The sequence below is a fragment of the Nilaparvata lugens genome, chromosome 7 (assembly GCF_014356525.2).
Source record: "Nilaparvata lugens isolate BPH chromosome 7, ASM1435652v1, whole genome shotgun sequence".
NCBI classification, from domain to species: Eukaryota; Metazoa; Arthropoda; class Insecta; order Hemiptera; family Delphacidae; genus Nilaparvata; species Nilaparvata lugens.
In genome coordinates, this window is record NC_052510.1 from 19,651,740 (window position 1) to 19,668,197 (window position 16,458).

At 33.2% G+C, this 16,458-nt stretch overlaps 1 protein-coding gene across 1 annotated transcript; it reads left to right on the top strand.

Moving 5' to 3' along the window:
- The first annotated feature begins 65 nt into the window (after positions 1–65).
- LOC111052281 (cysteine-rich hydrophobic domain-containing protein 2) lies at positions 66–15,816 on the top strand. The gene is made up of 4 exons (XM_022338914.2): positions 66–314; positions 9,244–9,454; positions 11,090–11,206; positions 12,055–15,816. The coding sequence occupies exons 1-4, from the start codon at positions 196–198 to the stop codon at positions 12,103–12,105; spliced, it is 498 nt and encodes a 165-aa protein (XP_022194606.1). The 5' UTR covers positions 66–195; the 3' UTR covers positions 12,106–15,816.
- Positions 15,817–16,458: the final 642 nt, after the last annotated feature.

A 16,458-nucleotide genomic window follows, 5' to 3' on the forward strand; every position in this document is an offset into this window, starting at 1 on the left:
AATTATTTCAGTTTGTAGCTATTATGTTGGTGAACGTGCTATATTTACTTTACTTGTTTTCATGATCGTCTGTATGCAGTCTGCATCTGCAGTGTCTTGTATGCGTTTTGTGTTTATTTTCTTTCAATTTGCGTTTATTGGTCCAGTATGATCTTGAATTAACTATTCCAATTTTGTCAACTAAAATTTGAAATAATGGCAGACTTTGATGCCATCTACGAAGAAGAGGAAGAGCATGAGGAAAATGTGGAAGACAATTATGTGGCGTTAGTGCCAGATCCAGTGGTTATACGAGGTGCTGGCAATATGACTGTGTAAGTAAAACAAAGACTTTTCTGGCTGCTGATCAAAATCTAAGATTTGGGGTCTATTTGTTTTGTATCGATAATATTCTTGAATTTATAAATTGTTTTAAAATATCTAAAACCTAAATGAATCTTTATAGGATCATTGATACTCTTTTCTTGCAGATGATTAACCTAATTCAAGGTTAGGTTGGCCATCATATTTCATATTTATATAGTATATATGGTATACTATACAAATATAATTTACATTTGAATCACATGTATTCTTAATCTTCTCATGCATTATGGTTCAATTTTTATCATAGTCATTTTTTTATTTATTGTAGGTAGGCTAACTCTTTTTCTTGGCATGATACAATATAATTTACAGCAGGCCTACTACAGAATTTCCCCTTGAATAACAAATTACTAATTGTATGATGAATTTGAATGCAACAATTAGCAATTATTAAAGTTCATACTCCAAAAATTTTTATTTTATTATATGCTCTAGAAAATTTTGATATTAATTCAATCAATCGTTATCAAGTTGGCACTAGAGGATGTGAGGATGAAAAACTCAAAGAAACTGGCCATTACCAATAGCATACAAATGCAGACTTACAAATTCTTATGTACTGTAACAATTTCCTGAAACCACTCATCTAATCGTTGCAGACGATCTGTGGCTGTCTATTGTTGATTTTTAGGGCTTGAATTTTTATAATTGCTGCTATGCGAATGAGAGAGTCTAGAGTATGGCTGGTTGATATCAGTGCGCCTCTTCGTGTTATGCTGATACAATTTACCTCTCTTCGAACATCTGTGGAATTCCGCCCCCCTCAACTGCAGCAATGAGCCGTATATGTATTGGCTGAAGACAGTCAGCATTGGCAGGCAGTCTTTTGAGGAATGACCTAGGCTACAGGATTTAAGGCGAGCCACTGATAAACTCTTTTCTGAAGCAGGAGAATTTTTTCACAGACTTCCACTTGGATCAGATCACAATACCATAGTTGTAATTATGTAATAGGCTCTGGTCTGCTCTGTTAGGCTGTTTGTAGGTTTTTGCTGGGTACATGCCTATTCAGCTTCCATATCAGATAAGTCACTTTTGACTGCAGACCAAGCTCACATGCTAATCCCATGACAAAGAAGAGTCCAACACAAATCAAATGAGCTTGAACTCTTGTCCGTTAAAGGAAGGTGGATCATGCCGCAGTGTACACAGATCTTGGGTCTTTTACTCATTCATGCATAACTTGTTTGATTAAACCCATACTCCAGCCTCCTCAAACAATTTCAGCTCTGTAGATGGCTATCTGGTGAGCCTCATCCTGTGCAATTAAGGTACCTTTATACCTAAATCTGCATCCTTTACCCATGGCAGGTGGTGTCATCTGCAAATAAGAGAGCTTAAATAATAATAAGAGCCTTCCCATTCATCTGAAGGTAGTTAATAAAAATGAGGAAGAGCAGCTTTTTGCTGCTTGACACAAGTCTCCGCTCCCTGAACCATGACGACCTGCTTTCTTCTGGCAAGGTAATCCCTCACTGTCCTGTGCTAATTCAATTTTTCTCACGTCATTGACCAGTGTATATACTGGATAGACATTGTCGATTTATAAAACACAAAAGTTAAAATATTTCCATTATCTAAAGATGGCCGATCAAAGAGACTGACAAAGTTTACATTCTCCTCCTCATTCAAGGAACAGAGAGAGAGGTTAATCAGTTTCTCTCGGAGCACTTTCTTGAACACATTTTCTTCCAAATCTCGCATCTGCAGTGGAAGTTTATTGAAAATTTTCAATGTGCGCATTGGATAACAGGTGTGCAGCTTAGCCAATCTTCAGTAGGGAAGGTCGATGTTGAGTAGTGTGGATCTGGCCTCTTGCTTGGAGTGTGTGAAGTTGGTCTTTCAGGAGCACAAGGGAGCTCAGCACATATTAACTGAAGACAGTAAGTATTCCCAGCTTCCTGAACAGCGGGCGACAATGCTCCATGAATGGCGAAGATGTTCTCCTTCTTCTGTAGAAGGAGAATCCTCTGGCATCCACTTGCATGACCCCAAAGTGCAATCCCATAGTTGATGTGGCTATGAAACAGACCATGGTATGCAGTAAACAGGTAATTCTTTGGAACATGTTTTCTCAATTTCCGCATCAGATATGTTACCTTGGAGAGTCGGTTACACAAATCAATGTTTTGATCTCATGTCAGTGATGAGTCAGACCAATCCTCAGGGAGCACAGAACATTTTGCGTCTTCTCTCCATTCATACACAGTCTGTTTGCTCTAAACCATGAGCTCGCCTCCTCCAGTAGTTCAGCAGACCTCAGCACAGCCAATTGGGGATTTCATCCTGTGCAATGAGAGTTGTGTCGTCAGCAAATAGCAGGGCTTTTCCATCCAACTAAGGTCATTTATGAAGATGGGGAACAGCAAAGGGCCAAGAATTGATCCCTGTGGCACTCCATACTTGACCTGAAGCTCCTCTGATTTGGCACCGTTTACTGTTACGACCTGCCGAAGTTACCTCAGATATGCTTTATCTCTCACGTTTTCCAGCAGTATATCATGCGAGATAGAATCAAATGCCTTTTCTATGTCAAGAAAGGCCTTGAAATTGATCAGTTGCGACCTGAAAACTCTGAAACCAGATCTGAGCCAGCCAGGTCACTCGATATTATTATTATTATCTATGTCAAGGCATCTGCCTATTCTCCAAAGCCCTCAACAGTCTCTCAACCAAACAATGCAGAGCGCCAGATATTGATCTTCATCGGGGAAATCCAAAATGTTGAGTTTGGAAGAGAAAGTTACTCTCAAAATAGGCAGAATGTGTGTACATGACTGACTCCATTATCTTAGCAAATAATGGCCTATTGGCCTGAAATTTGATAGCTCCTCTGGATCGCTTTTTACGAAGATAGGTGAAATTCTTGATTTTGCAATTGATCAGGGGATACTCCCACATCCAGACAGTCTTTAATCAATCTGCTCAGGGGAGCCGCTAACATCTCAAAGATAACTTTGATGACAACAGTTGAAAATACATGTATATCAGGGCAGGTGAGTTTTTATAGCTGCTTACAATATCAATCACATCCATTGAAGTTATTCTTTCCCACTTTGAGAATCTATGATTATGTACTATTGCACTCTATAGATTCTGAAAATGCTTCCACTAAAGTCCTAGCACTTGGAAAAACTTATAATCTGGGCTTGCATTTCGTACTGTCAGATGTCAGAGATTTTTTATTCTTTGAGCTATTGATGATGCCACGAGCAGCCTTACAGGGGTTTGAAGAACTCTTTATCAACCTCTCATTACTAGCACTTATGCCATTGCTTACTTCCTGGTGATAGATACTCTTTAGCTGTAAGCAGAGTAGTAATTTCCCCTTCTTCCAGCTCTTGAACTATTATTGTGTTGTGTATTGGCAATGATAACCAAAGTTGTGATCTTATTAAACTCATGTGTGTATCAGGATATATCAACTTTCTTCCTGGAAGTTCTCATCTTCACTACAGGCTGTTTTGATAAAATGAAATCATTGAAGAACTCTAAAAACTCAGTTGAAAAATGACAAAAAGCAATTTTTAGGTCATCACAGTTGATACAAAGGTACCAATTCACTCCATTTAGTGCTCCAGCAAAGCAAGGCAAATTGCAAACAGCAATCCTTCTATTCGAAAATTTGTAGTCCCCAATTCATTAGGGATGTCCAATATCCCTAAGTCATAAGTAGAGCTTATCCCTATTCATAAGAAGAACCTATCCCTATCCATAAGTAGAACCTGATGGTCAGCTACAATTGCACCTTGCTTACAATATTGCTTCTAGCTCCTTGACACGGTAATCACATGAATCCATGGTTCTTGCTATTGTATCCAAGCAAGCATCTTTTCTAGTCGGGAATTAACAATAATAACACAGTATATCTTCAGAAGAGCGGTAAAGAGCGGTTTTCGAGGGTACTGGGCTTCTCAAAATGGGTATTAGGTCACCACCCATAATTAATTGTAGCTGAAATCCACTTACAATACAAAATATAGAATCATCAAAGGATTCTACATTTAATCTTGATATGTTGTCAATGTAAATAGCAGTTTCTCCACATTTTACAGTTTCCCTGCAGAAGACATTGGGCATATTCAATGTACCAATGTTTAGATAAAATTCAGTTTCGCCATGCTTAAGCCAATGTTAGCTAATACACTGGAATTCTGGATTCACTTTGTCAATCCATAGGTCAAGGGACTCGAGTTTAATGTGTAAGCACTGATCTTTGAGGAAACATATCTTTATTTTGGTGTTATATGTTGCTCTTGTTATGGAATTGGTGTCACAAGTAGAGTTAGAAGATTGGTACAAATATTCATTTATTATTTATTTATTTAGTCATTTACAATTATTACACTTTTATGAGAAGGCACAACAACACAACAGGCCTATGTCCAAAACTGTGCCTTTTCAAATTTATATTTCAGTCCAAATCAAAATCTAGGTTAAGCTACTATCACAATTAAAATAACAATTTACACGTCAAAAAACATACGAATCTTTAATTGAAAATAAAATTTATTTATAAATTATATTTATTGAATATATTTAATATCCTAAGCAACTAAATTCTACAGAATTAGAAACAATTATTCAAAAAATCTAAATTTTGAATAAAACTGAAAATTCCGAACCGAAAACTTCAATCACTATCCGAGCATTGAGCACTGAACCTATCTATTTTGTGTTCGGCCCTTTCTATCTAGTCAAATAAAATAAAAATCTGATGTGGCGCACTCACACAACTTTCCTTGCCGTTATGAGAATTGATCACCGGACGCTAGTGTTCACGCGCATCTCAAGTCTACTTATATAAACAAAGATCTGAGCCAGCTGGTGACAAGACAATAACGCTAGAGACATACGAGGTTTGCTATCTCTTCATAGTGAATCATTTAATAGAATCAACAGTTTGCAATTGATGATAACATTTTCTCGAATTTCGAGCTTATTTTCAATTTTAAGTGAAAATGTTACTGAACATTGATAGCAGAGATTTTCATGCTCAATCTTTTCCACTCGATTTTTTTTTTTGTTTAAATTGTATCTGAAGCCTGATAATTGGGAATCTAAAATCAAACTTTGCATAGATGGGGCGGTGCTCCTGAAATTTTTACAGATATGGATCTTGTGGCAGTCGATAGAGCGTATCAATGACTTTTTTAGGTATGGATTTGATCAAAATCGTTGGAGCCGTTTTCGAGAAAATCGCGAAAAATCCTGTTTTTGACAACATTTTCGCCATTTTAGCCGCCATCTTGAATCGCATTTGATCGAAATTGTTCGTGTCGGATCCTTATATTGTAAGGACCTTACGTTCCAAATTTCAAGTCATTCCGTTAATTGGGAGATGAGATAGCGTGTACACAGACGCACATACACTCATATACACACACACACACACACATAAACCACCCAAAAACCACTTTTTTGGACTCAGGGGACCTTGAAACTTATAGAAATTTAGAAATTGGGGAACCTTAATTTTTTTCGAAAAGCAATACTTTCCTTACCTATGGTAATAGGGGATGGAAAGTAAAAAAATAGACAATTACCATAGTGGTAGGGGTGACCAATTAGATTTTAAAAAATAATCTGATTTTAGGACCACCTGATAATGAAAATTGAATAGAGAGCAGACGTAGTAGGCAACGATATAACAGCTCTATTGATTATTTCTAGAACGCTTTTATCACCTTAATTAACTTATAACAAGCCAGCTTGTCAGTAAACACCAATTAGCAACTTTCAGGCATCAAGTACTGTTGTTTAGCATAATATGCTGTTTCCTGTTCAACTTCCATATTAAATGCAGTGCTAGATAGCAAATGGTTAACTTTGAGAAACTTACAACTAGAAGAATATTGTTGTGGAATAAAACTGTTTAGTCTATCTTCCTACAATATATCTACAATAATCATTATCAATGTCCAATATCTAATTAAATTTGTATTTTTAAATAAAAATTATTCAATCAGGCTAATTAAGCTTTGAAACATAACTTTTAATCTAGCTTTTTTGAGGTATTTGTGGATCGTTAAATTGAAATATTAACTGAAATAAGTTTCACTTGTGAAGTACATTAAGCATCATAGACTAAGTTAATATGAAATTCATCTTTTATACTGTTTATGCAATTAATATCTTCATACTGCTCCAAATCTTCAACATCATTTCATGAATAAGATATTTCAATTCCAAGAAATATTATGCTCCAAATCTTCAACTTCATCACTTCAATAAGATATTTCAATTCCAAGACATATTAAAACGTGCTTGGCTCAAATATTTTTTCGATATTGGAATGCTTATTAAGAAGATGAAGTAACGCTTAATTAGGTGAATACATTTTCTCAACATTTAGGTATCTGGTGAGGAGTTAATTTTTAAGAATGAAATTCTGTAACAAATAATTACTGTACATGTATTAATTTATTGAATTGAAAGCAACGCAACTCGAACTGAATACATGTGTGTCATTGTGTGTGAATAGGAATTCATTTTCTTAATACATAGAAATTTAACTGAAACCCTGTGTAACATTATGTCATGTAGCAGTTTCCTCAATACAAGGTATTTTTTGTATGTTAAAAGTTGTAAAAGATGCCATTCAAAATTTTCCAAATCACTAATTTTTATTTCTGATAATGATCTTATCTTTCAATCTTTTGTATAGAATTTTTGAAAAAGCATCGTATTTAACCCATGAACGATATAATAATCGTTGCTAGTGAGTGATAATGTGACCAGTATATTATAATAATACGGTACTTGTCAAGAGGTGATTTTAGTTGTGCGTTGTATGAACAAGATATCATATTTCAGTACTTGTAAAGCTTCCAAGACTTGCTTTCCCTAGCAGTTGTCAACATTTGAAAACAGTTTATGATTCAAAAATCAATATTATGTCTAAAAATACTCAACACTATTATTATACTCCAATCTGCACAACAGAATATTATCAAATCCACTTAATAAAATAATTGAGAATTCTTAAAATTGTCTTCTCACGCGTGTTGGAAGAATCACTACACGCGTGAGTGGGTAGCACCTCAGACGTGTTATAGCTAAGGGCCAGATCATATTAAGCTTTTTTCAGGCGTTTACAGACGGCGTTTTTAGAGTCGGCAAGGCAGGAAGCTCCCGAATGGCGCCTGAAAAAAAACGCTTAATATGTCTCTTTTCTGTTTAGGGCTACTTGTAATATAAATAGAAATAAAAATCGCAGTACCCTTTTTGGAATTATAAAAATATCGGGGCACCTAGCTTCGCTCGTTATTTATCTATAAACTATTGATGAACAGAACACAATTCTTTAAAATGATTGGGGAAGGACTAACATGCACAGCCCAAAACTGTTTCTTCCCCGAATTTTGATTTATACTCTATAAAATAGTCCAGAAAGTAGGATGTCTATATAGTCCAGTCAAATGGTCGTTTTTCAGGAAACAGCCCCGAAAGAATTTTTCTCGACGGTTCTATATGTATTTTGGGGCGCTGAATTCGAATCTGAAATTTGCTGACACGCCAGAGGGCGGCTTCACCCCCAAAACCCCCAAAATTTCGGACTTTTTTCACATTTTATCTCGTGAACCTTGAGTTTCTCAAGAAAAATCATTCTCGACAAAATTAAAGAGAATAAAATTTCCAATAAATTGAGTGGTCGCGCAGGATTCTACCACATTTGGTTCCGGAGCTACGAATTTTCAAAAAGGGACGTATTTTTTAAGGGGTTTTCAAAATTATACAAACCTACCACTTCTACCCTATACAACATGGATATTTTTCTAGTATAGATAAAAAACCACACATCACGTGGAAGAACAATTCATTATGAACAGGATTCCTTAGGAATTTTCGAATTTAGTAGTGGGGGGAGGGGGGATATACCCAAAAATAGAAAATCATGACCTTCAGCCAAAATACAAATTTTTCATTATAGTACTTTTCAAGGCCTTCCTAACAAAAAATACATATTTCGGCTGAAATCATCTCACGCGGGTTATTTTCTATGAGAATCACCCGTTAGAAACATTTATTTCAGTATTTCCTAGTGGGGGGTACGTCTTAAGGATACGTCAAGGATCAAAACTTTAAACACTTATAACTTTTGACAGAATGGTCAGATCTCCTCGTACTACAGCTCATTCTTCTCAGCTCGTCAAGGCGGTTCAAAATCATGTATCATAATTGAATTTTGATGAAAAATAGAAAATCCACTTTTAGTGTATTTTAGCCCCTATTTAAATACACAGAAAAATGGCCAATTTCTATATTCGAAACTGTGTATCTCGGTAACCCGAAATGATAAAAAATAGTCATCCTTTGAAAAAACCATAGTTGAACATACACAGACACTACAGATTACAAATGAATACTAACAAGCAACAAGCACTAGAAAATGTAAAATGGTGCATGCCGGTTCAACAATGAGTACGGTAGTGCCAATGTTATTTGGGGGAACAAAATATTCCCTAAACAGAAAATATATTCCCTCAAACTTCGATGTGCGTCCTTTTTGAAACACCCGTTAGTAGTGAAGACTGATCTGGGCGTAATGTTTTCCTTGACATTGTAAATAAATAAATAAATGTTCCAAATTCCGTAAAAATCGTTGGAGCCGTTTTCGTGATCCGTTGGACATAAATAACCAGATGTAGATAAATATAAAAATATAAACAGATATACAGAAATTTCTCGCTTAATATAATAGGATTATAAAATAATTCAAAAAAGGGTACTGAGATTTTTATTACTATTCACGCTTAATATGATCTGGCTCCAAGTGTCTCAATTTTCGCTTGCCCTAATTTTCTTTAGTGTTTTTAATGTCTTCTCTTGCTATCTAGCAGTTATTGTTATCTGTTGTTTTCCTGTATGTTACAGTTTTGGATTAAGTAACCGATTCGACACAGAGTTCCCGAATGACTTGGTGTCAAGGGTGGCCCCCGAAGAGTTCAAGGCGACTGTTTTGCGCGTCAACTCTGTCCTGAAGAAGACTCTGCCTGTGAATGTGCGCTGGCTGTTCTGCGGCTGTGTGTGCTGCTGTTGCACGCTTGGCTGCTCCTTATGGCCCGTCATCTGCCTCAGTAAACGAGTAAGTCCACCTCATCAAATCAATCCTATTCTATTCTAATCTATTCGTACTTTTGTCGGTCAAACTCATTCCATATTTCTTTTACATGTATTTGTTTATAATAATTTTATGTAAAACAGATTATTCTTATAAACAAATTATTTTATATATTTTTTAGTAAAATCAATTTGATTCTGAATTATTTTATTCATTTATATTAGTGAAATTACTTTTGATTCTGTTGGAGTTATGACTCTGTAACAGAGTTATTTTAATCTGTCAAATTTTTTACTCTTATATTTTTATTGAATTATTTTCATGTTAATTGAATTGAATTTATTGCCAAAAATCACATATACATATTATTTGTACAATACAATACAATACCAGAGTATACAATATACAATACCTACAATTAATTATTTCATGTCTATTGGATCTGTTTATCCACGAGAAATTATAAACACCAATTATTATTCGAGTTAGAGTAAAGCGAAATGTTCTCGTTTGAGACTATCTCTCTTATATCCAAAATTTTATTGAACATTTTTTCACTCTAGATATATTTTTATTACTTTTTTCAATATAAATTAATTATTCCTTTCTTATTGAATATATTTCTCAATTATTTGAAACACTAATTATTATTCAAGTTAGATAAAAGCCAATTGCTTTTTCTTAAGAGCATCTCTCTTCTGTCCAATTTTTAACTTGCAATCGGGCATATAAATTTATACTAAGTTTTAACAAGCAATCTGCCCTCATTTCTGATATTATTTAATTATGTTTGTGCAATAAAAGTGTGTCATGATTAGACCATCCCGGTTTCGGTAGAGATAAAATGATTTGTTCATCTTGGATTTTTTTTATTATTATTATTTCTATTAAAACTAGTCACTAGGACTAACCATTAGTTTTTTTCTCTTATTTCTTATCCTAAAACATCAATTTTTATTGCTAAAATCTTCCAGTGAAGCCTACAGTTCTAATCTATAATTTCACTACTTTAAATTCTTTCACTAATCTTAGAAATGAATAAAGCAGAAAGTAGTTACTAATATATGAGTATGCGTATATGTGCTAGTGCAAGTCGAATCATGCATGAGCCGAAAAACAAAATTTGAAAAGTGCCATTGAAACACGTTGTGACTTGCATGCAAATTGCTCACACTGAACGCACCAGCAAGTGCAAGCGTTCAGTGTGAGTGTTCCTATATTGCTCTTTCCAGATTTTGTTTCTCATCTGCATGCTTGGTCATGCATAACCAAGCGTGTACTTGCACTTATACGCATCCAATGTCATCACACACTTAGTCTTATTTCGAAACAAATTACATTAGTTGACCTAGTTTCTAAGGTTCCTTGTCAAATTTCACTGCTCATACCAATTATTCACTATTCATTCCTTCTAATAATTATTATTCCAGCTTGTAAATTCGAATAAAATTCGTATGGAGGGTATAGAAATTTCCTTACATTTGGTTTGCAGCTTTTAAATTTCAAATTGGAACTTCCCATGAAATATATCAATTAATATTATTTGTATAATTCTTGAAAATAGGCTTGCCTCCCAAAGGGTTTTTTGATAAGAAAAGTATTTAAAATGATGTTATCTGTTAACTATTCTATTACTTATAAACTTTCATTATTTTCCAGACGCAACACTCATTAGACAAGCTGTTAGAATGGGAGAACAGTCATTTGTACCATAAACTTGGTATGCACTGGAGACTCGCCAAACAAAGATGTGACTCATCATCCATGATGGAATACGTGAGTCAAATTCTATTAGTCTTTACAACATTTCACCCATGAACTTCTGACGCAAGAACCGTTTGTTAATTTACTATCGATTTTACAAAATAAAACTTGGTACTTCAAGCGTTGGTAGTGCGATAGTGTTAATTAGTTCTCTTGTATTCAGCTATCTATGTTGACTTGAATGATAAATAATTCTGAAAAAACCTTAAGTTTCCAATTCAAATTTGAAAATATATTTCCAACCAGCCAGTTTGGTACTAATTTCAATTCAAATTACATTTTTAAAAACACCTTTCATGTGAATTTTATACATTTTTTATCAAACGAAAAATATAAACTAAAAAAATGAGAATTCGTTGTTTGAACACTCTCATGAAACTATTTAAATTTGTTCTTATTTCTTATGTCATGTCATAATACTTTTTTTAACTGCAATCAATCTTTCAGTCAACCGAGTAAATTATTTCAACCTTTGACATTCCTATCAATCTGTAAAACTACTTAAAATGTGACACATATTGTTCCAATCATGATAGGTATCAACTTCAGCAGAAATTGATGACATAAAGTTGGTTTTTGGACTCTAAAAACCAACTAAATCAATTATTATGAGTGAGAGATGGTTAGTTCAATTGATAAGAGGAAGTATAGATCTCTCAAAAGGAGTATTAATATTATTCATTATAGATATTTATAATCAATTGAAAGTATAATTTTTGGTGGGATTCGGATCATCTGTCTTCAGACTTTTTCAAATTCGGAATGTCTGAGAAAATGTCAATAAGAATAAGAATTGGTTTTGAAATTAAGAATCTGTTAACAGATTACTTTATGGTTCTAATAGGTTATATTTTTTAAAGGTTTTGCTCATCGAATTCATTCCAAAGATCCCGATCTACAGGCCAGACTAGTTGAGGATGACGATGCTGAAGATCATCCTAATCACTGCAAGGCCTAATTTGCGTATGGCGTGAATGAATCCAACAACCATCAAGCTCTCACTTAATTGCTGTACATCTTTTGTACAGCTAATTTTTACCATGTAATTCGACAGATTTCCTACGATGTACATTTGAGTCTAGTTGTAAGAAAACAGGTATCGAAGAATGGGGTTGATCTCCAATTTTGGGAATAGTGCAAAAAGGTATAACGAATTTTTGCTCATGATTTCTGAGAGACAGGAAGGCTTTTTTAAAAGTATGACTTTGATGTAATGTGACTAAATCGAAAATAATTCGAGATTCAAATTGATTCACAAAATGCGACTAATCAACCATTGGTTAGTAATCATTAACTATTCTGAAATAAATAAAACATCATATCCGACTAAATTCAGGTGACAGAAGATTTTTACTTTATAACTCGGTTGCCTAGACTGAAAAATGTTGTAAATAATATTGGTAACAATTTAAATCTCGTGCTAGCGTTATAAAAATATTTTGTTAATAAGAATTATTATTGAATCAATTTACAAACATCACATAACATTAAGCTCATCACATTCACATAATAATAATCATCATCAGATTCTTTCAATAAAAAATTTATACGTAAATCAGTAATTAATAATTATCCTTTCCTTTGTGCATTTTTCAATTGAAAACTGATTGCACTTTTACACATTGATCTAGGAATGTATTGCATAATTTCACTGCTATTTCGAATTGTAACTCATTTTTCTATAATTATGTATCAATATGATGTTTATAAGTGAAATTTTATTTGTTAGAACATGATGAGAGTAACTATTATGAGTTAGTTTTACATTATTGATGAAAATAATGCGTAATTGAATCGACAATATTCCTATTTTCATAGGTTTTGAAAAAAATAGAAAATAAGTTTTAATGAAAAATGGTGATTAAAACTTTTTACTACTATGGAATTATTAGCATTTGATTCGATAAGTGATAAAATGTATAATACAGCTAGGCTAATATCTGAGAGTTATTTTGGCTTGAATTCAGACAATAGAAGTTTTCTAGTGTAACTTAACTGTCTTTCCATGACAGTGAAGAAGTAATTTTTCAACATTATCATAACCACATGGTTTTATTTTGTTGATTTCCTCTGTATCTAATAAAACTGACATTATTTTATGTGTTATCCCCATGAAAATTCACATTTCAATCACTTTCAGCTACAATCATGATAGAATCAAAATAAATTATGTCCTTGTATATTATATATTTTGAGCGTGTAGAACAAAATTGTTAGGGCAGTGTATTGCCACTGAATTCGGATAAGATTTGTTGCTTTAATATGGAAATTTTTGGACATAAACTTGAGGAACTATCCATTACTATTTTAGACTTGATAATAAAAATTAAGTTTTAGTTTAGTTCTTTTTGGTACGGTAATTGATTTACTGTCATCTCGCCTAAAACTGTGATTATCCTCAAGATCGTGTATTTTGAATGCAAAATTCAAGCAATTTACGATATCTTCATTATTTTGTTATTCTATCATGCAGTAAATACATTTATACAGTTCCTCTATTTGTGTAAGAATTCTCGATCATTTTTAGTAGAATTATATGTTTTAATTTATTCTTGATTGGAAGAGTTTATCTACCATCCGGTAGTCTCTAACATGCCTTGTTTCTCAATTACTCACCACTCCTGTTTGTATCTTACAAAATAATGGCAATACTGTTTGTTATATAATAACCTTCTGTACACGGTTTTAGATTAACAATATTTATTTTCATTCCAAATGTATTTACTGTACAGTAAATACAATTAGCCTATACTGTTATGATATTTCTATTATCAGTCTATTCAGTTATCCGTCACTCCAGGTCCCGAAGATGAGGTTCAATTGTACCAAAAATTCTTATTCTTGGCGTTAAAAATAACTTCAAGAAAATATAAGACTTCATATGATCTCCAATTACTCGATCCACCAATAATTCGCGGGAATTTTATATTAGAAAATTTGTGTCAATATTCAATTTAAAATTCATGAAACCATATTACAGCCAAACCATTGAACAATAGTGAATCTTCAGTCTCTAAAATTTTCTTTCAATTGATAATAAATAAAGCAACAGATTAATTATTGAAAAAATCCAAGAGTTGGCTTGAACCCAAGGTACCTAGAATACATTACAATGTATTCTAGGTACATTGGCTTGAACCAAACGAAAGTTCAGATTCACATTGAAATGAAATATCCGGGCACAATACGATAAAATGTTAGCATAGACTAGGTAATACACAAGTAAATAGCCAAAGGCGTCATTTTTCATTTGCATTTCAGTAGCTCAACAACTTCATTAACTATTATTTATATCAAATATTTACATTAGAATGGGTACTACTTCGAAACAAGGCAAAAACTGACTTTTCAATTTTTTCCCATTAAAGCATTAATACGTTTATAAAATAAATTACTCAATTATGAGTGATACTAATTATGTTAGGTACTAATTGTTTTGTTTTTTTTAATAATTCTCATTCTATGATGGCTCGAACTCGGTAGAAACGTTTGGAGGAGACAGCACAATTTAAATAAATACGGTAAATATAATGATATTGTAGTTTTTCTTATGATATTCCTTGTTATTTGTGTGTATGAATGCTTGTTTTCAACAACTTTCTCATAACCCTGATGTACTAAAATTGTAAATTATGTTTTCATAATTTCATCCAAATAGCAGAATTTGTAAGTTATTATTCTAAAATAATATTATATATTTTTTTAATCAGCTTCTGTTTTACGGTAATCTATAAATGTTCTTACATTTCTCAATTTACAACATTTTGGTGACTTGGTCCGTATGCAGATACTCTGTTTAAACGGAGAAATGTCAGCTGTTCGTTTAAACCCCGAATGAAACACTATGATAAATAACCATATCTACTAGTAAACGTAGTGTTAAACGCGATTTTTACGAATGTTCTTAACCAAGCGTGCTTTGTTTGCCTAGCAACCAATTAAAGAAATGAATAAGATTGATTCTAGTTTCTGGTTGTTAGGCAACCAAGCGTATTCAACTAAGGGTCATTATGCTAACACTACGTTTAACGCTAAACCACGTTTACTTCTAGACGGTTGCATTTATCATGTGTTTCATACGGGGTGAAAACGAACAGCTGACATTTCTCCGTTTAAACAGAGTATCTGCTTACGGGCCTAAAAACAGTCTTATTATTGTTTATAAATAAGGCACTGAATTTTGAAACAGCATTCATCGTACTTCAGCTTTAATTTATTATAATTTACGGGTCGAATAAAATGGAAGGTGAATCGAGACTACTGTTCTAATTTATAACTATTATATTGTAGACTATTGTACTTATTATTATTTTGTTTGTACTCTTTGTTATCACCAACGATCTGAAATACATTTAAAATAGAAAATGTTTACTTTTTAATGTTTCATCTCCAATATCTATTGAACAAATCAGGTTAGATTAGTTGGTAAGTTTTCTATTGAGCCCAATAAAAAATGATAATATAAGGTTGACTATGTTAAATTTTACGAATCTATTGCTTATGTTAATTTTTTAATAGAAATTTATAGGGTATTAAGAAAATAGATTTACTACGTATTAAGGACTAGATATTAAAAATTGTAATTTTAGAATGAGTCCAATTGAATAAACAGATATTATTAATTTCTTGTGTTTCTTTATGGCCGACTAGTGCTGATTCTGGACTCAGCTATGGTTCCTCATCTAATCTTATGATTTTCCTAATTTTTGTACTACGAAAACAAAATTTTTCGATTTCTGCATACTAAGCCAGAGACAACCAGGAGTATGGGTGATAATAGCTCTGGCTAAATGGTTAAAAGAGCTAAATTAGCAAAAATTTGGAGACATTTTTCAAAAATGTATTGATTAAGTTTTATTAAAGAAATGTCACACCTTCAAGAGCGGATACCTCAAAAACTGTAGAAGGTATAGAAAAAGTTGTTAGATGAATATATTGTAGGAGATGATGCAAGTTTCAATTTTGTATAGAATAATCGTCACAGTAAGACGTATATTTTTCGAGATATGTGCGAGAATAGTTATTTGTATATCTAGAGTGAAAAGTACTGTTTTTCTCCCCGAGGGAAAAGTTTGAAGCCCGAGGCAAAGCCGAGGGCAAAAATTTTCCTGAAGGAGAAAAAACATTTTTCACTCGTGATATACACAACATTTTTCCTCCACCTACATTTTTATAAAAACTGCAAATAAAATAATTTTTAAAAACGTACGTGACCAAACAATGTGTTACAACATAATCTAAAAAGTAAACCGCTGGGCTGGCTT